Raw genomic sequence first — 26,610 nt, 5'->3', positions numbered from 1 at the left:
GAACAAAAAAAAAATTCAGCCCGACAAAGTAAAACGTTTTTTTACTTACATTCAATTTATATACATATATATATACAACTCAATTAGATACACTTATTAAAGACCAATGAAACACTGGAAATTAAAATAAATAATTGTGCTCGTGATATACATAAAATTGAACGGTTTGTTTTAAAACAATTTTGAATGTTAATTAGGAAAATGGTATTTTTAATAATCGGTATTTTATGAAAATTTGAATAGGTGATTATAGAAGCACACATTACATATAATAATAAGGGCGCGATAATAATTCTTCTTATAAGAAAAGAGTAAGAGAAAAAAGAGAGTAAACGAGTATTAGAGCCAGAGCCAGAGCCAGAGCCCGAGCGTAAAGATCTCGAAGAGGGTGGGGCGCGTCATAGATTTACTCTATTCTATGTTACATGAGTTAGAGAAAGACCGAGAGTAGAAAAGTAGTGATGTTCTTGGTAGTGTAGACCTGCGCGCAAATTTCCCGCGTTTGGCCAACCTCATATTGATCCCAGCCCCCTTGCTCGCACTGACACCCCTTACACGAGGGGTTGATCACACAGAATCGCAGAATCGCGGGCTTCGGATGGTCCAGCGACGTTAGTCTCTCACTCGACAACGTTTCATCGTGAGAAAAAAATCCCTAAAATTCATCTATCCATTTCATTTAAATAACAACTAAATTTTATTATTACTTTAATAAAAACAAAATTCATTTTTTATATTTAAATAAAATTTCTTCTGTTTTGTTTGTTTTTTTTTTTTTAATCAATCAAAATAATGTGAAAGTGGATAAAAAGTGAAAATTTAATTTCTGACCATTAAATATTTTAGTAAAAGTGATTTTTATTAAATGACTAATTAATTAATAAAATTTAAGAACAAATAAATATTGAATGTAATGAATATTGGTCCAGTACTAAACTAGTAGCACAGTGACCTGGTGATTGTACTTAGAGTTGTACGAGGGTTTGTATAATGTAGATTTACATGGCAGTTATCTTGTTTATGTTTTCCAAAACCTGAGTAATGAGTAAAGACACGCGGCAAGTTTATTATCAAGTAAATTAGTTTTGAAATAATAAAGATCAGATGGTTCTCTATTACACGAATTAGATGATCAGTCAATGTCGAGTGGTCAAGATGAATATAAATTGTACATATTAAATATTTAAAATACTTAACATGACTACATTACACACTACTAGTTCATATATTAATGCAGAGTGTAGCCAAGTTTTTTTTTAATGTTTAAAGCAACAGCTTGTCGATTTTTACTGACATAGACAAGTATAATGCACACAGATAATACATCAAAGACAATTAATTTAACTCCATCGCTATTTTAATCAATCAATTTCATACGATTTTATTTTATTGTTACAACTTTATTCATCTTACCAATTATTTATTTAAATTATATACATTTATAAAATAAATTAGGTTTTATATGTTGGTTTGTTCTTTGCTAAATTATTCAATGAGATAGCGATCTTTATTTCATATTTGATTAAAAAGAACAAAAGAGTTTGCTATAAAAATCAGAAAAATCAATTTTAAATGGGCGTTAAACTCAACTGTCTTCAATAAAATTTGTACCTATAAAAAGTTTTTTTTTATTATTATTATTATTATTATTTTTATTTCTTTAGTCTGATCGTTTATCATATTTTTCCATTTTCCAATCTTTATAACACGCTTACACAAACAATCCGGGTTAACGAAATCGTAATCTTTTTATTTTTTTCCCATCGTTTTTCTTCTTCTCGTTCTTCTTCTTCTTTTTCTTCTTCTTCTTCTTATCAGTTGTGGTTATCAAAGAGTATTGATAGAGAGAATAATAGAAAAATAATAATAATAATAATTTTTATTTATGATTTATTTATTTTCATAAAAGAAATGCAACACCAAAAGATTTTCAAATAAAAAATGAATATTATTTCCGTGCACTTATACTTTGGGTATTGTGGATGTTTGCGTGCAGTATAAGAGTTTCGATTTGTCATCATATATAATGAAGACGATACATACAAATAAATATGGTAAATGATATCGCTTCCAACTGCACAATTCTCATTTAAAATTATTATTATTATTATTATTATAACAACTTCATTTCGATTTTATTAAATCTTTATCAGCAAATAAGTCTGTCTTGATATTAACTTGATTTTTGATGTCTTTTAAATTTATAATATATATAGTAGATGTAATATACATACGATGATGTATACTAAAGTTAAAGAGGACACAAATGAGTGTCAGTTTAAGTGGGCGTTAAAAAGATGTGGGATGTAAATCTGTAGAACGCGTTAGTCAGAGACGAACATCAGAGGCACCCTCCTCTTAATGGATTCAGAAATCCAGCTGAGCGACACAAAGACTCTTGCTCATTGAGTGCATCGTCCTCTACACTATGGTACTCTCCAGGTTCTGTTCTTTTATTCCGTTCCCTTCAATCGGGTATACGAGACCAGAATCCACGATGCCAATGCTTCGGTATAGTATGGAATGGTCGGTTGAAATCCTTGGAAATTGCGATCTTCTCAATGCCGATTTCGGCAGAGGGTTTTATTTCTTCTTCTTCATTATCATCATCTTCATCTTCATCTTCATCTTCTTTTTCCGATCCATTGGTTTATATGACTTTTCTTATTTATCCTGTCTCTTTTAGTTGCATTCAATTCACGCATGCTCGAGCCGCACCTTTTTCGGCTACTCAACATTTCACAATAATGATCGATCGATTAATCTTCTCCATCAATTAAATTATTTAATGATTTATTTATCGACGACCTCGGTCAATGCACTGACATCGTTCGTTCACTATATCACGACAAATGAGTTCATTACACTCTAGGCAAATTATTTATTCAAATTTAATCACATCATATTTTGTCAAACTTTAGATTTCCCGTTAATTATTGATTCAAATAAATTTATATCATCATATTATTTTCTTTGTTAAATTATTTATTTCTACACATCCACAGACCAGAAGATCTGAATGTCTTGACATCCTGTATGTTATATGTGACTTTCTGACTGGATATTCTTTGTTGCGTATCGACGTCCTTGACTTCCAGATTAGGTCGGACTGCCTACCTTGTTGTGCTTCCAAGAAAGTCTCTTGCCAACTAAGAATGTGTCTTTTATCTCCTTTACTTACTCATCTCGCAATATCACTTCGAAAATAACCGATTAAAAATTTGATTAATGAACAAATTAAATTAACAATCAGCTCGTTGACTTTTTAAGTATAAAACCATATGAGCAATCTCCCAATATCACCGTCTAGACTTTTTTTTAAATCATTAATTGTATTATTAAGATTTCGGTTGTCTTCTAGGAAGTGACCTGCGAATATGTAAATGACTCCGACCTTTTCTAAGTCTAGACACACATGCAAACATACACATATTTATTATCATTACCAATCATATGAGATTGTAGGCAACGTTATAAATTAATATTTTTTTTAATAGACGATACCGAAATCAGAGTCAATGAGCTCGGGATTAAACCGTTAAGACTTTGAATGCATCTCAATGGCTGTTTTATAGAATATAATTCGTCTCGTCACGCTATTTAACAGTTTGCGTGTAAGCTATCAGTTTTCTTTCGGTTATTTTCTTCAATTATAATTAAATATATAAATTATATGCTTAATTTATATCTTTACTATCTAATATATAACTAATTACATTCATTACTCGGGTTTTGATTTAGATTAGGGGTGTGCGAGTCGGGTTCGAATTGAATCGAATCGAATAAATATATTCGATTCGAATTTCGAATCAAATAATTCGGGTTTCCTAATTATTCAAAAATTTTTTGATTATTCGAAGCTTTTTGAATCATTCGAAACTATTCGAATATTCTCGGATTATTCGAATCTTTTCAAATTATTCGTCAATTTTATAATTTTCAATTATTCGTCTATTTTATATTCATAATTTCGAACAATTTGCACACCCTTAATTCAAATTTATTTATTTTTATTTAGTTAGATATTTAAAAAAAAAAAAAAAATTTACGGTAATCAAATGTACAAACTGTGCCAAGAACATAACTAAGTGTCAAAAATAATTTAAAAAAAAAACATTTATGTTAATTTAAATATCTTAATACCCAATTTTGAAGTGTTCTAAATAATTAAATATCAAGAGCCTTATATCAAAGTATTCATCATTCTTTTTATAAAAATATGTTGGTATAATATTTTTGAATCTTATATTTGATAATTTTTTTCGGTAAAGACCCATAAATATAAAGTCTAGTTTAAAATAAATAATTATCAAAATTGAAATAAAAATAAACAATAATATCACTGGAAAATAATTCAGGTGTGAGTGACAGTAATTAAAAAAAACGTTAAATCATCACAAACAATTGGAAAAAAGGACAATTTAAAAAACAATAATTCGGACAAAAATAAATAAAAGTAAAAATGGATACACTCAGTCTGCAAGCAGCTTTAGTTAAATTAGATCCAGCAACAACAGTGACACCAATTGGCTCTGGAGTTAAATTACTATCATCTCGTCATCATCGCACCACATTTGTAAATGTTGATGACAATGATTTGACTGTTTGTAATGTACTGGACACATCATCGAGAGATAGCCGGCAGGTATCGGAGGAAAGGCTGAAAGTTGAGCGTAAAATTACAGTTGATAATCAACAAAATCAGCAGAATTCAAAATGTCCGATGGCTGAAGTGAGGTGACGCCAACCTTGTTTTGGTGTCAGTATGATTTATCATACTTACCCACCTCACCGAGGGAGTAAATCACATGGTAAACATAATCATGCCAAAGAAAAACGGCATCATCATCACCATACTATGCATTATCAGCATCATAAAGCACACGTGGTAAGTAACAAGTCTTGGGTGTTTATGATTTATTGTTACTTATCACTTATTGCACACAATCTATATGAGATTCAATTACATTTAGACCTAGCTATTTAATCATGTTTTGATGTATTATTGATCATTCCAATTCCATGTCTGTTTTAAGTGGCTATTACTCACTCCGGTATTGTATACTGGTATAGGTTTAATCAAACTAGAACAATCTTGCCTCAAATTATGTATCCCTTTAGTGTATATATGTACTAAATGTTATACATGCATACCCAATACAATATGCGTTATGCTCTGTATAGCATTCTGATCATTTCATATATCTATGTTTGCATATGAGGATTATTCGGTATATATATTTGATTGATAAGAAAAGTTGAAATATAAATGTTAAAGATAGTTGGGTAGTTAAATAATTTTATATTCATATTCATTTGCTTTTTTTTTTTTTGTATAATTTTGTATTCATATTTGTTCTTGAACGTGTGCACAGAAAAAAAAATCTCAATTGAAATAAATATTCTTGATTCGAGAAAATATTTTTGAAAACCTCAATTTTCTCGGATAAAGTAAAAAATCCCCTGACAAAGACAAGTTCTCTTGGCTCATGAAAATTTTGACTTAATTCCCGAAAACATTTGTCTTTCAAAATATGTCTTGAGTCAAAATAACTTTTTTTGTGTAGTTAAAAGTACACTTTTAAAAGTTTTTTTGATTTTTATGGATAATTGCCATGGGAATTTAATAAAATTTTTTTCGCATAAATATCGATTTGTTCACAATTACAAAATTTAAAACATAACTTTTAATAAAAATACGATGAATTTAAAAATATATGATCTCTATGACTATTCAAGATTTTTGGATTTAAGTTAAATAATTTTCAGATACAGTACTAACTTTTGTTTTAAAAACCTTAATTAGTTTTTGATAATCGCGATTTTTTTTTTTTTTTCAGTTACTTACAACACCACGGTGTGTTAAATATCTACTCTCTTAAATTTGAAATAATGAAAATAGCGACTATTCACTGTTTACTAGGGAAAAAATGTCACTAATGCCAAATAGTGATTTTTTCTAATTCGTTTTGAGAAAGTATACTTTACTTTTAGTTCACGGAGGAATTATTCTCGTTTGAAATGCTATGGTGTCATGGTAAAGCCGTATCATATTGGCCACCTAATGGATATAATTTTATTATATTTTTTATTATTATATTATTATAATTTTTACTATGACCATAGTAATTTTTGCATGTGTTTATTTCAATTTTCGTTAGGTAGCCAACATGGTCCGGCTTTACTATGACAATATAGCATTTCAGACGATAAAAATTCCTCCGGGTGCTCCAATATTTTTTGACAAGTGTGTTAGTTTCTACTACACACTTAGTTCTAGAGTGTTTACTTTAATTTTCAAAGAAATTTTTCCACAATATAGTTTTCAAGAAAACATCTATAATGTTCAGATAAACAAAAAGTAAATGAAACAACGAGTGTAGGGAAAGTTGAAAATTTTTAATTTAAATTAAAAAGTTATTCAGAAGTAAAATAATGAAATTACATAATTTAATATGCATGATACTTTTTAATTTTCGAATAAACAAAAACAGAAAACGTGTTATTTGGAAACTATAAATTAAACTACTTTCTGATGATTGGCTTTTGGAATTTACTACAGTTTTGTAAATTTGTTTTTTACTGTTGCACTAAGTAACTATTTTAAATTGTAAAAATTATTTATGATTATTAATTTTTCTATAGTTATAAATAAATGTACTTTGGCGTGACAATCGGCTTCAAAGTTTCATTCACTTAAAAGTTTTCATTATGTAAATTCATAAAACGTATTTAGTTAACAATGTTTCAGTTAATTCGCTACGTTTCCGTAATTAATTTTATGTCTGCAACAAATATTAATAACGAGATTTAACATATTTATATATTATTCCGGAATAATAGTTACTACAATAAACGGAATATAATTAATAAAAAAAATTTAATTTCTTTTGGATACATTCGTTTTTTTTTGTACTGGTATCGATAAGTTTTAAAATATTATACTCGGATCAAAACATTTTATCTGTTTTAAATTAAATAAAAATTTTAAGTTATTTTTGTTTAACTTTACTGTTTTATTTTTATTTAATTAACATGTGAAATTTAATCGAGTTTTGCCCATACACAGAAGAAAACGATTTCTTAGCGCAAGAAAATAATTTCGCATTACGAAATGAAAACAAAAGTTTTCTTAGCATTTGAAAAAATTTCTTATGCCAAAAAATCCTTTTTTTCTCACCTCCGGGCGGAAAGCGTCAACTTTCGTCCCGCTGTGCAAAACGAAGTTGCCGCTTTCCGCCTCCGTCGAGGAGAAAAATAGTATACACTACTCGGGAAGTAAATAAGAAAGCCTCAGATCACATGTTTGTTGACCTCGGCTTCGCCTCGGCCAACAATTACATGTAATCTGAGACATTCCTTACTTTACTTCCCTAGTTGTGTAATATACTATTTTTTGTATACTAGGCCTTAGTTAGACTATTTTCCGTCTTGTTTTCAATAATTTTTTGTCTAGTTTTGGTTGCCTCTGGATCAAAATCAGACTTTTTTGTCTATTATTTTAGTTTTTTTTTGATCAACTTGAGATAAAAAACAACTCAAAATTTTTATAAAAGTTTAAAGACAGACCAATTAGTCAAAATACAGTTTAATTATTCCAGATACAGTTTAGTTAAACTAAAATCAGATCAAATTTTCTAACCTTGGTATTTAAATAACAATATTGCTGACAGTTGATATATTTTAATATTTAAATAATTTAATATTTATATTTTAATGTCACGGACGTCGAAAACTGAATAGCGAGAATCAATTTTTAACTATAAAATCATAGAAATAATACATACTGCGTACTGTACATTGCGATACAAAGTTCAAAAAATGTAAAAAATCCGAAAAATTATCCATGTGTTTATATTATCAGAATTTAATAGCAACAAAAATAGAAAAATATAATTCCGTAATTATAAAAGTTTTAATTTCAAGAAAACTTTTAAAAATCTTTAATATGTTTACAAAAGTTTATAATAATTAAAAGTACTACGATCGAGGCTGCATTAAACGTGGAGAGAAAATTAATTGATGCTTGTTACCTAGTTTTCTCTCAATATAAACATTCATTAAAAAAAAAAAAAACTAATACTGCATCATATAAAAATGTTTAATTGGAAAAATTAATGTTCAATCAATCATTTTCTATATTAATTCAAATAAAAACAAATTACAATACATTTTTAAAGTTTTTTAATAATGATATTTTACGAGAACTTTCACAAGTATTATATGTATTATTTTTAATATATTTTTCACCTTAAGTTTCTCTCTTAGACTTTTTGAAAATTTGAATAAACTTGAAATGAATTAATTAATAAGCGTATTGTTGAACTATTTGCTTAGTGTACCATCGAAATATTCATCCATTATCTGAATTTATCTTGAATGTTTCCGCAATCCAATTTTATAAACATCGTTATTTACATAAATATCAAATTAGATTTATGATAAAACCAAAATAAACAAATATAGATACATTTATACATATATATTTTTTCATATCCTTAAATTGTATAATTTTTAGGTAAAATTCAAATTTCGATCGACAACAAACTCTTGTTCTTATTAACAGTTTGCGTGAATAAAAATGATTTATCACCTACATAACATGTGGAAAATTTTTTTTTTTTTGTCCAAACGTGAAATACTCGTAAACATTGAACAGATTTTCAAACCTGATTCTTCGAACTTTCTAGAGCTCTATATTTATATCATAGACTAATTTGTATTGCTTGAAGTATTGATATCTATTCAATACGATCAAAATGAAACTTAGTGAAAATATTTTTATGTAGGGGAAGGTGGGGAAAAATTAGATCATATTTTTGGTCGACGTTCGGGAAAAATTCCGAGACCATTTTTGAGATAAAATAGAATTTTTTTTAACAACTTCTTAATTACGATTTATAGAAAATGATGGGGTAAGTTGATTAGGCTGGCCACTAGGGAAATTAAAAATTTTTAGTAACACAAAAAAATTTTTTTTTTCGTGTCATTGTTTTTCTAATGACAACTGAAAAAAAGTTTACTCTGAGGTTACATAGGCCACTAATGAAAAAAAAAAATTTGTTACATTGAAAAATTAAGAGTGAATTCAGAGCGCAGATTTTATTTCAATGCAAATTACTCCATCACTCACAGTTCCGGAGTTTAACAAAAAATCACTCTGCATACAGAGTAAATCGGAATTTTTTTCCGCAGAGTGATTTTGGAGTAATCTGGATTTTATTTCATTTTGCATTCACTCCGATCCAGAGTTTTAATATTAAAATAAACTCCTCTTTACAGTAAATTTTACTTCGAAGGATTACATAAATAAACAATTATCCGCAATGAATTTACTCCAGATTTAATCCGCGTTCATTCCGCAAATTTTTTACAGTGCAGCGTTATTTTCCCGATAGAAATGGTAGTAAACATGTAAAAAAGAAAACAACAAATAGAGAAAATAAAAAAATTCACTATAGTAGTGAATAGGCAATAGTCTATAGGTGGATGACCGAATATTGGATTTACTCATGAAAATACCTCACGTTGTTGAGGTACTATCACGCTTTTCTATTCTCTCCCATCCACCCACTGGTACTGATGTGCGTCGCACGATGATGCCCACATACCAAGTAGTACAGTCGCCAGATCGATATAGCGTCGGCGTGTCTCGGCTTCTCTCCCTTTTACATCTCGTGGACATTAGTGAACTAATATATACGCATGCGCTTATTTAATATATATATATTTTAATGCAGCCCCTTGGTTTTTGTTCCTATGGGACATGACCCGGCTTATGAACAGTCTAGGTATATGTCGCTAAATTAGGACACGAGTATAACCTTGAATTTTTTGCTGACCTAATCCCTTTATTAGATAAACCATAGTATAATTATAATATTTTACTAATACCGAAGCTTACTATGGCAAAAGATTCTTTAAACATTAAAAAGATTTACAAATTTTTTTTGTTCTCTAAGTCACTTTTATCTACAAGATAAATATCCATAATTTAAAAGTTATAAGATTTTTTTTTTTAACACAAATAGGGATTCAAAAATTTGTATTAATCTTTTTTAATGTCAATACTTGGCCTAGATAAACATTGAAAGAATAATTTGTTGTTTGTATTAAATAAAACTTATTCAATATTAAATAAATGCTTCTTTTCATGCAATTTCATTACATTGAATAAATATTTATTGATAGTTAACAAATCTTTATTCAAGCCGCTGATAACTAAAGTGAATATTGAAATTTTATTCAAGTGTTTCAATAACTTCTTAATTCTTACTGACTTTAATAAATTTTGTAAAATTTACTAAAAAATGTGTGCAGCAAATGATGACAAGATGATTTTGAACGAGGCTGGAGTTAACTACCCGGGCAAAAAATGAAAGCTTATCACTATAAAGTTTGAAATCGTTTTTTATCCAAGTGCCACCCACCAGATTTTTTTATAATTATCTGCATTGAAACTTTAGAGTTTAAATGTCTGGAGCCAGTTTAAATGAGAAAATTTAATAGCACTGGCACACGTATAAATTCTACTGTCAACTTAGAAGGTTAAAATAAAATACGGCTATTCTGAAGCTTACAATAAACAAATTCGACTCTGACAGGGTTTAAATTCATTCAGAAACTAATTTTATGAGTATAAACTCGACGTTTTCTGCCTTAGGGAAGATTTTCTACCTGCTAAATCGCATTGGTTTGTAAATTTTGTTATTTTCATTGGCGAATCAGGTATTGGAATTCGGGTTTTCTGTGTAGTTAATACACAGAAAGATAAAATTTCTTGATGCAAAACATTGTTTGCAGTGTGAATTGAAAATAAAATTTTATTAGGGTGAAAAAAAATTTTCTTAAAGCAAAATAACAATTTTCGGTCCAAGAAAACATTTCTTGGCGCGAAAAAAAAATTACTTGGCGCAAGAAATATTTTGCATTATGAATTGAAGACACAAATTTTCTTAGGACTAAAAAAAATTTCTCGACACGAGAAATTTTTTCTTGCCCCAAGAAAACTTTTTATTGCCTCAAGAAAATTTTTGGTTTTAATTTATAATGTGAAAAATTTCTGAGCAAGTAAAAATTTTTTTGAAACGAGTAAAAATTTTTTGCGCCAAGAAATCCTTTCTTTCTGTGTATGAAAAAATTATTATTCAAATGAAAAAACATTTAGATATTTTTCGTATTAAAATAAAATTATTGAAATTTAACTAGAATTTTTTTTACATTATTATTTGACAGTCAATTGATGAGCATCGATATTATGATTTAAGCCAACACTAAAGTATTCATTGGATATTTGAAAAAAACATTCTTTTTCCTATTTATTGTATTGAACATCAGTAGCTATCTATCATAACGTCATGAAAAAAATTTGAAACAAATATTTGACTTGATCAAATAAATGCTTTATTAAACATTAATAAATATACGTTGGCTATAAATTTATATTTGCTTTAAATAAATATTTGTTACATATAAAATTGAGTCGTTGAGCGTTACAAAATATATATACATATATATTCTTTTAAAATCATTGATTGAATTAATTTGAAACAAATATGTTCAATTTTAATAAAGTCCTTTTATCAGTCAATGGGCATTTTGAAAAAAATAATAATAAAAATGTACATTCGATCAATTCTCAGATCAAAAATGAAATTTTGTTTTGAATAAAGAATTTGCAAAGAGAAATTATTGATAATGATACTTGGCCTATAGAGAGAAATGTAAGAACGACGACATTCTTGAAGACAAATTTCGCTTCTTTTTTTTTTAAGTCTTTCTTGGTAATTTTTTTTTTCTTGTTTTGATTATGAAGGAAAGTATACCGTGACCTTCTCATATGTGTTATTTACACTTTTAAGAATATTTTCTCAATTACACGTGTAAACAATATAATGCTTTTTAACAACATGCAAAAGTTTTTTGAATTTTTTACATAAAGTCTTTATATTTACAGCATTACAACTTTAATATATTTTACTTGAATGTATAATGTCAAAGATATTTTTGCATATAAAGCAATACACTTTGACAATCATAAAAGCAAAGTCACGCAGTACGTGCGTGACTTTATTTTTTCTGTTAATTTGTCCTTCCTGTAACTTACAAAAAAGGGAAAATTAAAATAAAAAAGACACCTTATAATTTTTTTAAATGACAGATATAAATATGTATATATATACTTATATATGTATAAAATAAATTTTATGTTACGCCGGAAATATTTTGATTATTATAATTTAGCAACTGACGAAATTTTTCCTTTTGATAACAACTTAAATTTTTAAATTATTCTTAACAAATATAACGATGCTAAAAATAATTTTTAAAAATGTATGAAGAAATATATAATAGCATTTTCTTTTCCGTAAACTTGATATATAAAATACAAATAAACAGAAATTGCGATAAAATAATCATTTGTACTCAAAATTTATAGACATTTGTTTGAATAAATTGACCGATTTAAATAATTTTTTTTTTTTTTATTAAAAAGTTTGATGGAGATCAAAGTATCTTTTGTATTGATTCTTCGTGATTAACGCACGTAAACATTAAAAATTTATTAATAATTATAATTATGTTTTGGAAACCACTTAGACGATTGATTTCACAAACTAATGAGACCTTTACACACAGTTGCAAGTAAATATTACCTGTTAGACGTAAATACGGTCGCCTGTTGAATGAATATTTTTGATTAAATCAGTGAGATACCGGTTGATTATTTTACGTGGATTATTAAAAAGCTATAAATTTAAAATATTATATTTTAAGCCAATGAAAATCATATCGAATAAACACGTGCGTATTCCATGACATACACAGGTCACTTGTAAATTTATTTGAAGACTTTTGTATTGCACAAAACACACGATCTTTAACAAGTTATTTGATTATCATCTATGACGTCTGTATCTCATAATAATTTTAAAAAAAAATAACTAAAATGTACTGAATTCTTTTCACTCCTGGCCTTTTGGATGTTATGTACTAAAGCTAGCCGACGTCTAATAATTTTTGGATTTTTTTCAAAAAAATTAATTATAAGAAAAAAATATTTTTAAAAATTACACCTGTAGTTTTATTGATTTTCTACAAGTGCATATGTTTAATTTTTTATTTTTGTAATTGATTTATTGAAAAAAAAAAAAAATACTAAAAACGAAAATTATTGATTGTCTGTTAACTTCAGGATTATCTTTTTGTGTACAGTAATTGACGTTTTGAAACACTACTCAGCTGAAAAAATTAAATCTTTCAAAACACTTCTATTTATTTTTATAAAATACACAGAAAAAAAGGATTTCTTGACGCAAGATTATTTCTGACATGTAGTAGAGAATGGGGCAAAAAAAATATCTTATTTCAACAAAAACTGTATTGTCTACAAGAGATTTTCTCAATATTATTAAAATGAAATTTGTAATGTATACTCTATGATAAATTCAATTTAACAGACATAAAAATTTGAAATAAAACTTTATTCTCCTTTTTTAAGTCTCATAGAGCTCCAATTAATCTATAATTAATTTTTTTTACAATAAATTTAAAAAATTGATCGCTATTACATTAATTAAAAAAAAATTCATATGTAATTAATTAGCCTTGACATCCAAAAGTATAGTAAAGTTTACAATAACCATCAATGTCATAGCTTATGACTTATGACAAATTTTTTTCATAAAGAATTACATGATGTCTTGCAAAATAAGCAAATGACGTTACGAAAAAATTAATAAATAATAACAATACTAATATAATTTATTCGACTTACGTCCGAGATACCTATTTCTTAACGTGTGCCTATTTTTTGAAACTTAAATTTTTTTCTCATATATGTATACGTGAATTTATAACCACAGCGATGAAATATATCTGTATTTTATATTAACGTGTACAATGTGTGCGTGATCTCGGTATCTGTCTGGCAATCTTAACCAACGCACGTCTGCAATCTTTTCCTTACTAATTTTTATTTTTTTTATTTATTTATAAATATCGCTGATTTTTTATATACGCGTCTACGCATATCATACTTATTGTTAAAAATAATAATAACAAAAAACAATTTTCCTTATAAATTGTTAGCAGCAGATTGTACATAATACGAACCGCAAAGTTAACAGTAAAAATACCAGTATGTTATTTTTTTTTGTCTACACAAAATTTTTATTCAATTATTTTTTTTTTTTTTTTGTAAATTTTCATTATTCGCCTGATAGATTTCTATTGCCCCGTACAAGATTATTCAAGGTGTATGCAATAGATGGGGCGTATTCGTAGTATCAACAGAAGAGAACACCGAAGCAAATGGAAAAGATATATATATGTGTATAAGTAGAGAGAGAGACTACCGATCGAGCCATTTTCCGGTTGGGGCCGAGTCTGGCCTCGAGCCAGTATCGAATTACCAGAGAAACAAGAGTGGCTTGACCTCTTCGAGGGTCTACAAACTATAGACTATATTTTTATTTTTTTTCTATATCCTTGTCTTCTTTATCCTCTATGTATAGCCAAACATCCCTACCCAATGAAAACTCAGTCACGATTTTTATCCCCAGGGATGAAAAAAAGAAAAATTTCTTTGTCTCACTTGATACCAGATAATTGACATCAATTTATTCCCTCAATTCTTATCTTTACGTCTTTTGTGCTGTATTAATTTTTCCAGTACAATTTATTTATTTTTAATTCATATTTTCGACATTAAAATTTCTTATTCTAAATAAATCAGAGCGCGTATAATAAAATATACAATTTTTTTTTTTATAGTATATTTTATTGTAAAATCAAAATTAAGGAAAATCACTTGTATATTTATAAATTTTTTTTTCTACTATTTAACTTTATCACTATTGTCAAGTAAATTTTATTTCTTGAATATTCATCGATTCGTTATTGAATTTGTACGTATCCCGAAGCTACAAGAATATTCACTGAATTTTAAATTGAATTTTTTTAACAATAAAGTAGTTGTGAGACTAGAAATATCAATTTATTTTAAAAAATTCATGATACTGAAGTTAGCCAACGTATAATAATTTTAGGACTTTTTTAAAACGACAAATTATGAAATAAAAAAATTTCAAAAATTGCACCAATAGCTTTTTTACTTATCTACATTTGCATATTTGTAGTTTAGTATTTTTTGTTTAATCGAATTGTTGAAAAAAAAAATCCAAAAATTGTCGGTCAACTTCAAGATCACAAAAATTCTTCTTTCAACAATAAAATTAAAAAATTATTTATTTAAATAAAAAAATTCAATTATTTAAACATTAAAATAAAAATAAATATGCATACATATTATGTATATCAATTACTTAAAAAATTTTTAATTGGGTGGGCTCACATCATATTTCTTACCAAGAAACTCATATTTATTTTATTAGTAACTGATAAGATTATGATTAATGAGTTATAAAATTAAACAGCCGATTATAAAGTTATTATTGATAAAGATGACACGCGACTAATAATATTTAGTCTTTGTTGTAATAATTTCATTTTACCCGTATAAATATATAATAATAATAATAAGGTGGGAGTGAATAAGAAATCGCGGAGCGACTACACAGACTATAGTTTAATTTAATATAGACGGCCGGCCGGACTCATGAGTTTACTTTGTGAGGAATCGAGACAGCCGACAGTGTAGTACTAGCTGGCTGGCCGGATGTTAACAGTTCGTCTGTTAACGGTCAGTCCTCGTGTCCGGAAGTATTAAAAAAAAAAATTAATTATTTTATTAAATTTAAAAAAATTAACCGGTTAATTAAAAATTTATTCAATTGTTCAGTGAAAAAATATTTTAAATTAATTGCGTATAAGAAATTAAACCCATATTTGTACTTTTAAAAAAAATTTTAATAATTTATCGAAAAAACTATTGAGAAGGTTTCGTCTGTTGATTGAAACAACTCAAAGATTGTCGATTGATATTTATGTGAAAGTGAACTTTGAAAGCGTGAAACAAAAATTTTTTTTCATCTTAATAAGTCGTAGGATGTCAACGTGCTCACTCATGCCTGTCTCACTGCAGGATATTTTGGTAAATTTTTATTATTTTTTCAAATATTTATTTATTGTATCTTTAAAAAAAAAAAAAAAGAAATATATATGTGTAGATATTTTTAACTAAAAATAGAAATAAAAAAAAAAATTATACACTGCAAGTAAAGGTACAGTAGGTAAAAAGTGTTTTCAAGTGCTCTGGGATCAGTGTTCTGGCCAACAACCGGTTTATCCACTCAAATGAAAAGTGAAGAGGAGACTCAGGAGACTGGAGAAACAAAACTCGTCCTTGCTCTTTACTGAGTACAACAAAGTATATTAAATGTACACTTGCATTGTATTTATTTTTTTTTATTTTTAATAACTTTGACAAGTTTGTTTTTTATAATTTAAAAAATTTTTTTTTTCTTAATTAAAATTTTTAAATTATTCACCATCAAACCTATAACAATATATATACATATATGATTCCGAAGTTAGCAAACAATCGGATTTTTTTTTTCAACAATTCAATTTGAAAAGAAAAAAAAATGCACATGTAAAAAATGAAAGAAACTATCGGCGCAATTTTTTAAAATACTCTTTTTTTATAATTTTGTTTGTAAAAAAGTTAAAAAATTATTAGAAATCGGCTAACTTCTGCGTCATTAAATTTAATGATATCAAAGTAAAATCTTATTTATTTTTATGTTTATTGAACATATGTTTTCATATGTATACATTATACACAATCATATGTATATATTTTGTATACATATACATATTCATATGTGGCTTCACCAATGAAATGATTGTATTAAAAACACGAGGAATGTAAATACTATTCACGTGACTAGTTGTCGATAAAAGTTATTTTTCTATTTATATATATACAAATATATTTATTTAAATATTATATGGTATTGACTTTGTTTCTGACTTTGCCGCGAATAATTTAATTATAAATAGCAGCTTTCTCTATACCACTCTTCACTTCAGTTGTATGATTTCTCAGTAGATAAAGAAAACATGCGTATAGATTAAAATAAATAATATATAATCATAATACATATATAATTTAATTAAAGTATATATAAATATAATATTTGAGCACAAAAAAAAAAAAGACAATATTTCGTCGCAAAAATACGTTTATTTTTTTTTATTTTAGGTATGGACGGTTGTTTATTTTAGTCAAGTGGCGGTAATAACATCTGAGTGTGTAGATGTTGGCTAATCGCTATTACAAAATTTTACTATCTTATCACTGTTGATAATTACTGTTGTTAATAAGTTTAACATAATTAAAAATTATAAACCACGTATGGACATTTTATAAAAAAAAAAAAAAAAAAAACAAATTTGTGAATCGTTACTGAAAAAGAAATTACTTTTCGAAGTAATTTTGGATTTATATAATACTTTTTAAAATTTTTACAATTTTCAAGGATAAAAAATTTATTAATTTTACATGGATATCAATTGACTCAGATTTTAATTCAAAAAATTTAAAAAATACAGTATTGACCTTTTTTTTAAAAACCTTAATTAGTTTTTAATAATTGCGAGTTTATTAAAGTCTTACGATGAAATTTGTCGTTGTTGAAAACTAATTATGCTTAAAAAACAGAATTATTTGACTAATTAACAATAAAAAAACCAATCACTTAAATAAAATACATTTGGATTTTAATTTCCATGACATTTATCACTTGGAAATTTAAATTCATTTTACATATAATTAAATAAGTCAATTAATAAATTTCCTTTCTGTCTGTTTTAAGTTTGTCAATAACTTTAAGTAATTTTCTTTTAATTTCAAATAAAATCTTCTAAATCTTCATTTGGACTCGGTGTAAAAATTTTGATGTGAAATTTACACCAAATATCGTATTAAATTTAGTCGGTGTGAATTAAAAATTTTGACACCGTCAAGCGTGCAAATGTGTAATCATTAAAACGAAAATATATTATAATAATAAAAACATTTAATTGTTAAAAATACCATTTAATCTAAATAAAACTAATATCATCATTTGTTGCTTATTAATGAAAATTACAACAAGTAACACGGAATGGTGTAAAAAAGTAGATTACCCTGTATTAAAATTACACGAGTGGATAATTTACACCGATTATTTTTTACACCGTTATTTAACAATACACGACCGTGTAAAGTTTCTCGGGGGTCATTTTGACACCAAAGTTTTTTTACAGTCTACGATGCTATAATTATTAATTATTTAGTACAAGTTAAATCATTCATTTTGATATTACTACGAAAATATCTTAGCGTAGTGTAAGAGAGTTATAGTCTTGAGTGATTAAATCTTTGGCTTGTACTCAGTTTTAAAGTTCCTCTCAAAGCGCAAAGCAACAGGGATTGGATAGTAACGAATGGGAAATAAGCAAATGTCTTTTTAGTGTAGTCGAAATATATTTTTGTCTCTGGCACAGAGCTCAAGACCTATATTATATTCTAGTTCTGTGTGTACGTTTCTACTTTTGTGGCTTGCTATCACATTTCGCAAGTTCTACTCACACCTGCCGTTTACTCCAATAATTATATCACAATTTTATTGAATTTTTATTTTTAAATTTTATCTATTCACTCACCCTACATACTTTTTTTTTCTTTTCTGTTATTTATAAATTATCAGTAATTCAAATTGTAAGTAAATTTATTTACTTGCTAACATAAAATATTTTTATAACCACCATCGGTTTCTATATAAAAAAATAAATAATAATAATAATAATTTAAATAAACTGAAGATGTTATTCGTGTAATCAAGGAGATATACAACAATTGCGTAACTTTGGAATGTAGTACTAGTACGAGAATGCGTGCACTTTGTTTTGTCTTTTGTGTGTTACTTAGTATATACTTTCGTTGATCATTGCATTAGCTGATGTGGACTTGCATAGTGTAGATACTTATTATAATATAAAATTTAATACGTGCAATAAAAAAAAATATATATTGTACTACATATATGATGACGGTACAATCTTTTGCGTAAGAAAATTGTCTACGCAAAATAATTCTCAGCAGACAATCTATTTTCCAGTCAGCTGTTTTACAATACATATATATATGTATAAATATATTTACCACGCGCGGCTGGAACATGTAGATTTAATGCGGTCAATTCGTGCTCCATATTATGTGTGATTTATCATTCAGTTTATTTGTATTGATAGTGCGGTGTTGTGACTATTTTATTTTTTATATAAGAGACTGTGTGTGGACAAAAGAAAATATAATGCCGGATAAAAAGGATAAAATTTATTACCAGACCATGAACAGTGTAAGAGATACTTTAGGTTTTCTTTATTTTCTCACTATTTATTCTAATTTACTTTTTATGGTTGACCTTCTATATAGAAGAAAAAAAAAATTCGGCAATCTTTTCTTAAACGCCACTTGGAAAACTTTTTATTTATGGGAAAATAATTAAATTTACTAAATACAAATTCTTAATAATAATTAAATGATCTATTGTTTTTTAATTTTTTTCGTTTAGTTTTTTTTTTAATTAAACAAAAATTCAGTAATTCAACTAATTTTTAAGTGCTTCTAATTATATTAAAAAATATTATTACAGAATCGTTCAATTCTTTAGTATTCTATTTGTTTTTTTTTTTTTTTTTTAAATAGAAATATTATAAAAAATTCTAAAAAAGACGAACAATATAAAAAAATTGACGTTTACAAAGACACGTATGTGAAAAATTTTTTTTCCGTATACTGAAAGTTGTTTTATGGCGTTGAAAAAAAATTTTTCGTTTTTTTTTATATACTATAATATACATATATTTAATTATTTGTGGTTTTTGTTTGAAAATAAAAATTTATTAAATTCTATATATAACTTTTAAATTTAAATCCATTGATATTGACTAAAATGTCAACGTAATCTTGGCATAAACTTCTTATGACCTCGCTCGAGTTTAATATATGTATATTTTTTTATTATCTTTGATCTATAATTATAATTAACGATAATACTTATTTTTGAATTTTTATATTTCTTTATACTGTTTATATTTTACAGTACTCTTTTAAATTTTTTATTAAAAAAAAAAAAAAAATGAATCGCCAAATATTTTAGTTGTAAAAAAAAATTATAATTATAATAATTAACAGCAAAAATCTCTGATCGTTGAGTCAACTACTGTGAATGAAGTGGCATCAAAGTTAAAATCTACAAGTACGATGAAGTTCCTCGTCAAGTATTTTGAGTCCTTCACCATCAAATTCACATCGGTGAGCTTTATGAGCAAAAAAACTTTTTGTTTGATACTCAAAAAAAAAAAAATAATTTTTTTTTCGTCATCAATTTATCGTAGCGACTTCAGTATAAAACTTAAATTGAAATTATAAAGTCAAGTTTATTTCCCTGCGTATAATTTGCATTAAATAATGACGATACTTAACTTTGAATTAACTACTATACGCACTTATTAAATCTGACTCTATATTATTTTTTTTAAAAATAAAACAAAGACAATGATTATATGTGTTTTTTTTTCATACTTGTTGTTCAACTCACGGAATGCAAAACAAGTGTTAAATATTCATTTTTAAATTTATGAAGAGTGAAAAAAATTTCATGACACGTGTTATTTTTATTTATTATTATTTTTTTTTATTATAGCTACAGTTTATTTTTATTTTATTATTTTTCATGTTTTGTATGAAAAAGCTTTTTAAATATTACAATAATATCAAAAGCTCTCTCTAAATTTTTTCATAAAATTATTTGATCCATGAAACTCTCAGGTTGTACTTTTCGCATCGTTGATACATTTCAAAAAGCATAAAGCATGATAGCGCTTTACTGTATACTGGAATATGTAAATTTTCAAGTGATGGAAAACGTTAAAAGTCACGAGTAAATATGAAAAGTAGAAAAATAAATATATATTTATTTTATAAAAAAAATATGGAAATTATATCAAATAGAATATTTGAAAATATACTATTGAATTTTAGTTATCGAAATTCATCTTATATATATATATATATATATATATATATATGTATTTAAAGAAGAGGTTCATGAATAATTAGTGTCGAATAAAATATTTGAAATTCAAATTGAATAATTGAAGTTTCCGAATAATTCTGTGTGTATTATTCGTCAGTTTTTTTAAAATATTTAAATAATTTGTGAATTTTCGAATTATGAACAAATCAAAACTACTCAGAAATTATTTAAACTTTTTTAATTTATCATTAGTGAGATAAATATTTAACATTCAAATTCGAATTGAATAATTCAAAATTTTAAATAATTTTGAATATTTGTATTATTTATCAGTTAAATAATTCGTAAATTTTCGAGTTATCTCAAAAATTAAAAATATTCTAAAATATTTTTTTTTTATCATATGTCACTAGTGAGATAAAAATTTAATATTCGTATCCGAATCGAATAATACCAAAACTCACGAGTAATCTGAATAATTTAACTAGTTTGAATAATTTGACAGCTTACAAATAATTAAAAAATTTATGAATAATTAAAATTAATTTATTTACTTCGGATACTATTCGTACATTCTTGTTACTTAGTAATAAAAAAAAAATGTTATCGAACTAAATTAAATTCCTTGAGTCGTATGTACTTGACAATTATTTATAAATATGTATTTAGTCTGTAGGCCATAGTTCAAAGTCATTTACAAATTAACTAAGTTATAAAGACGAAATTACAAATAAATAAAAATAGGCTAATGTAATTGTATAACAATATATGTATGAACTTGAAAAGTTGTTAAATTAATCATTAACCGTAACAATGTAATTAATTAAAAGTAAAGGTGATGAATAAAAAATTAAAAACTAGAGTTCGGTTAAAATTTCAAACTTGATTACAAGCAGAGTGAGTGAGAAACCGAGTAAGTAAGTGAATTAGTTAACGAGCAAGTGAGAATGTAGTAAACTACTTTTGTTTGAAACTAATAGTAATAGAATGGAGACGCAATTCAATCAAGATTGTATGAACGTGTGTTTGAAATAGATTGATTGAAAGTCGTTGTCCATTTCTCGCCATCTAATCCAATCGATTAACGCCCATCGAACTGCGCCTCGACATATAGTCGACAATTAAATGATTTATCCAATACATGTTCATTCATTGCTATATATTTTATGGTTATAATTTGTAACTTATTTGAAAATACCTCTTCTGGTAAGCACGATAATATATTATAGTATTTTTTTCAATCTGTAATTGAAATCATTATTATCCATTATAATGACTTTTATATATTATTTTACTAGAGAATGTTGGCTTCTCTACCTGAGTCGAAAAATTTGATCTGTTTTAAATCAAATGAAAATATTTAGTTATTTTTATTTGTACTTAATTAAAGGTCGTCTCTAGATTCTTTTATTCTTATACAGATTAAAATCAGACTTTTACTGCCTATTATTTTTATTAGTCTATTTTTAATCGTCTTTAGATCAAAATCAGCTTGAAATTTTTATAAAAATTTAAAGACGATAATTAGGCCGAATACAATCTAGGTTGACTAAAATCAGATCAAATTTTGCGACCCGGGTACACCACTTGCATTTTTATTCGACTTATAATTAATTTCAATCATGACAATTAATTATAAGTTCACACATATTTTTTTTTATTAATTGAAATTATTATTATTATTATTATTATTATTATTATTATTATTATTATTATTATTATCTAACAATTTTTTTTTTTACATTTTAAAAAATCGGGTGAATACTAATTTTATTTCAATGCAGATTCACTCCATCATTCGAAGTCCCGGAGTTAAAAAAATCACTTTACATACGGAGTAAATATGGAGTTTTTTTTCAGGGAATCCTCCTTCGGAGTGAATTTTATTCCAAAGGAGATTAAAGAAATAAAAAACCATCGCCGCATTCACTCCAAATTTAATCCTCAATTTTTTTGCATTATGCTTTAAATAGAACTTATTATAAGTTTTAGTAATTATTTATATTTTTTATTATTATTATTAATTATTTTCACAGTTTAAATTCAACTCATTTTCTCGTAATTATGTATAATAATAATAATAATAATGAGAAGTTTATAAATTATAAACTGGTTGAAGTATCGTGAAAATTTTTTTTTACATCACTTTGTTCATTACTTAGATAAAATTAATTGACTGAAATATTAAAAAAAAAAAAAAAGTATATTCATTTAATTAAACCATTCATTAAATCACAATCTATATTATTAATGACTTAATATCAATAAATCATTGTAAAATAATTATTACAAATAATAACAAAGTTAAATTATTAACAAGTTTTAAGTACATGCTTTATTGATATCATTTTACATAAAAAGATAAATATAAAAATACATATGTCGGAAGCTTTTAATTCCTTGTGTTATTGTTGTCTTATCTCGTAGCCTCGATGACTGCAATATTGATAATAATTTTACCGGTATTATATCTATGCTTTTCCGTAAACTCTAAGTAATTATAATTTTATCATTATCAGACAAATATATCATAATATTCGTGTGAGAGGTCGATGATAAAAATAATCAAACATACATAAATTTAATAAAATAAAAAAAAATCATCTATTAGTCGAATAATGTTTGATGATAAAATTCTTAGAACTATGGGAAATTATGTTCATCGAACAATTATTGGTGTATTTAATTACCCTGATAATTTAATTTCAACACAAAATTTTATCAATATTATAACATCATGAAGTCATTCATCTTTTGCATCCCTCGTCTCATTAATTTAACTCATGATTTAATATTGAACGAAAAATTAATGCACTTATTAATTGTCAATTTATAATCATACAGGAATTGTGACTATTCATAGTCATCCGCAACAGTTGAATAAACTTATACTTTATATTTTAATATAATAAAGTTTAATTATACGACTAAAGTAATTTGCTCATTGGCAAAGTATTAAAAAAACTAAATATTTTATGACTTTTTTTATGTGAAAGTTAGCGTTATTTGGATTATAAACTTGATGATTACGACGTTGAATCAAAATTATTCAGCTCTTTATACAAACATACGCACGCATGTGTTTACATGTATATATATAGCGTTACCAATGCCAAAAAGACTTACATTTTTATACGCCTTTTTAGCTCGGAAAAATTCTGAAAACCAAAAAGGCGTATCTTTTTTTTGTTACTACCAATTGTTTTGTAGATAAGGTTTAAGGCTAAAAGTCAAAACAAAAAATTTGAAAGCCAAAAGGGCGCTCAATTTAAATTATATGCCCATTTAGCTTTCAAAACTTTTTTTCCAATTTTTAGTTTGAATGGAAGTCAGCAAAACGATGGGTAATAAAAAAAAATCAGAAGTCCTTTTTGCTTTAGAAAGCTCTCTAAAGCCAAAAGCGTGTAGAAATATGTCCTTTCGGAATTATAGTAACGCAATTTAAATGTGTATATATTTTTTCTCGTCCCGAAAAATTTTCATTTTTAATTCATATTGCGAAAATTTTTAGGGACAAGTAAAAAATTTCTTAGAGTAGTTTAAATTTTTTTGCGTCAAGAAATCCTTATTGTCAATATAGGGTAGAGGTATCTGCTCCATTTTTAGCCATTTAATACTTTACTCTAATTAATGAAAAAATGTAAAATAAAATTTCCATTTTAATAGTGGAATAGAAGTATCTTCAAACATATTTAAAAAATTAATTATGTTATTGCGTTTTTCATAAATTATTTTATTTTAATTTTGAAGTGTCCAAAACTGGCTCTAAAGTGCCCAAAAACGGTACCTTTACCCTCTATATATTGTATATATAAATTGTATGGTGGAATATTATTTTCACGACGCATCACTTTACAACTTTTAAATAAAATAAGAAAAAAATAAAAAAAAAAAAAAACTAAAGCTATAGAATTTCATTTGAATTAATACATGACATCGTTACTTGGTCGTCGGTTATGTCAACTCTACTGTAATTTCTATCTATCAGTGGCTGTGTGTTGTGTGTATGTGTGCTAAGCCATTTTTAATTAAACGTTTCATCGTCTTTCTCAAAAGGAAACTACTATACTTACAAAGAGAAAATTAATTAAAAGGGAAATTTATATTAAATATAACCCAAACGACTTAAAAGACGTTAATTAAATAAAAAAAAATTAATTTATTTTGTTACAGGTGAGTAGGAGATCGAAAGAACGTGCGTCTATCCACCAAGATAAAGGGAGGGTGAGTCGTAATTTTGCGTTTGAAAGTAGTAGATGCTTCAGCAATAATAGTTGTATAAAAGTTGTAATTTTCTATACGAGGTATCAGTATATATATATATATATATTTTACAACTAAAAAAAAATATAAACAAAAGTAACAAATTTTAACTCAGTAAAATTAATTTCAATTGTATGACACACCCTAGTAATTTTTATTGATTTTTTTTTTGAATTTTTTGTCCTTTTACTCTTTAGAAAGTTTTGATCTAAGTGAGAATGCATAGAACTCGATGAATCACAAATGAAACAATGCTTTACGATCTATAGTTATGTACCATAATAAAATATAAATTTTTATTTGGTTCTTTGATAATAGTACGAGTGAGTACTATATAGATGTGGGTGGAACGGAATTGTAGGATTTGATGTTATATTTGCACCTAATCATTTTATCTTTTACCTTTTTCTTTATTATCTACTCACGACATGGAGAAATTTTTTTATTTTCAAACTATAATATACAACCATAGATTTTATCATCTAATGCATTCATAAAGTGTGAAGTATGTTTTATAAAAATTAATTATTAATTAAATAATATTAGTGTAAAAAATAGTATGTATTAAATATCAGTACATAAAGCGAATTAGAAATTAAAATTTATCCATCCGAGTTTTGCAGAGCGGATGCGTATTAAATTCGCAGTGAATTCGGATTAAATGCGGAACGAATAGTTATTTACTGAAATTCACTCCAGGGGACATTTATTTCAACATCAAAACTCCGGATCGGAGTCAACACGAATGAAAATAAAATCCTTATTACTTCGAAATCACTCCGCTGAAAATAAAAAATTCTCAATTCACTCCGTGTGCAGCGTGATTTTCTTTAAAACTTCGGAAATCTGAGTGACAGATTTAATTTGAATTGAATTAAAATCTACGTTTATTCTCCGTGAAAAAAATAATTGTCGGAAAAAGGTTGAAAATGCGTAGACTATTATATTCTAAACTTACAAACGTGGCAAAGCGATGTACTTTTTTTGTACTTTTTTTAAAAGTTTGACAATTCAAAGGAAAAATCAACGATTGAAAAAGTATGGATTCATGTAAGAATCCATGTAGAAAACCATCGGTATCTAGAATTCCATATAGGAAATCCACATAGGAAACTGTGGGTACCTGGATTCCCACATAGGAACTTGGATATGGATTTCTTTATGAGAAATTCATATGGGAATCAAGGATGAATTCCTATATTGATTTTTTTATAGGGAATATTATTAAAATAGGGTAAAAAAAGGCATAAAATCAGCTTTTTCTGACCGTATTTTACACTGAAAAAATGACAAAATTTAATCTACCTGAAGATCGGAACGTTTTTGGTGAGACAAAAATAGAGAACAAAACGAAAAG

At 26.3% G+C, this 26,610-nt stretch overlaps 1 protein-coding gene across 2 annotated transcripts in view; it reads left to right on the top strand.

Moving 5' to 3' along the window:
* LOC130678329 (probable serine/threonine-protein kinase dyrk2) overlaps positions 1-26,610 on the top strand; it is a 130,480-nt gene that overhangs the window by 58,718 nt on the left and 45,152 nt on the right. Inside the window, exon 3 of one of the 2 annotated variants that reach the window (XM_057485513.1) lies at positions 25,164-25,214. The exons of the other annotated variant lie outside the window; for it this stretch is intronic. Within the exon in view, the coding sequence (XP_057341496.1) occupies positions 25,164-25,214 (51 nt within the window). The remainder of the gene's footprint in view (positions 1-25,163; positions 25,215-26,610) is intronic. 2 annotated transcript variants of the gene reach the window in all.

Source organism: Microplitis mediator, chromosome 1, assembly GCF_029852145.1.
Source record: "Microplitis mediator isolate UGA2020A chromosome 1, iyMicMedi2.1, whole genome shotgun sequence".
In the NCBI taxonomy this organism is placed as follows: domain Eukaryota; kingdom Metazoa; phylum Arthropoda; class Insecta; order Hymenoptera; family Braconidae; genus Microplitis; species Microplitis mediator.
Note: the sequence above shows the minus strand (reverse complement) of the source record. Positions and strands in the feature narration are given on the sequence as shown.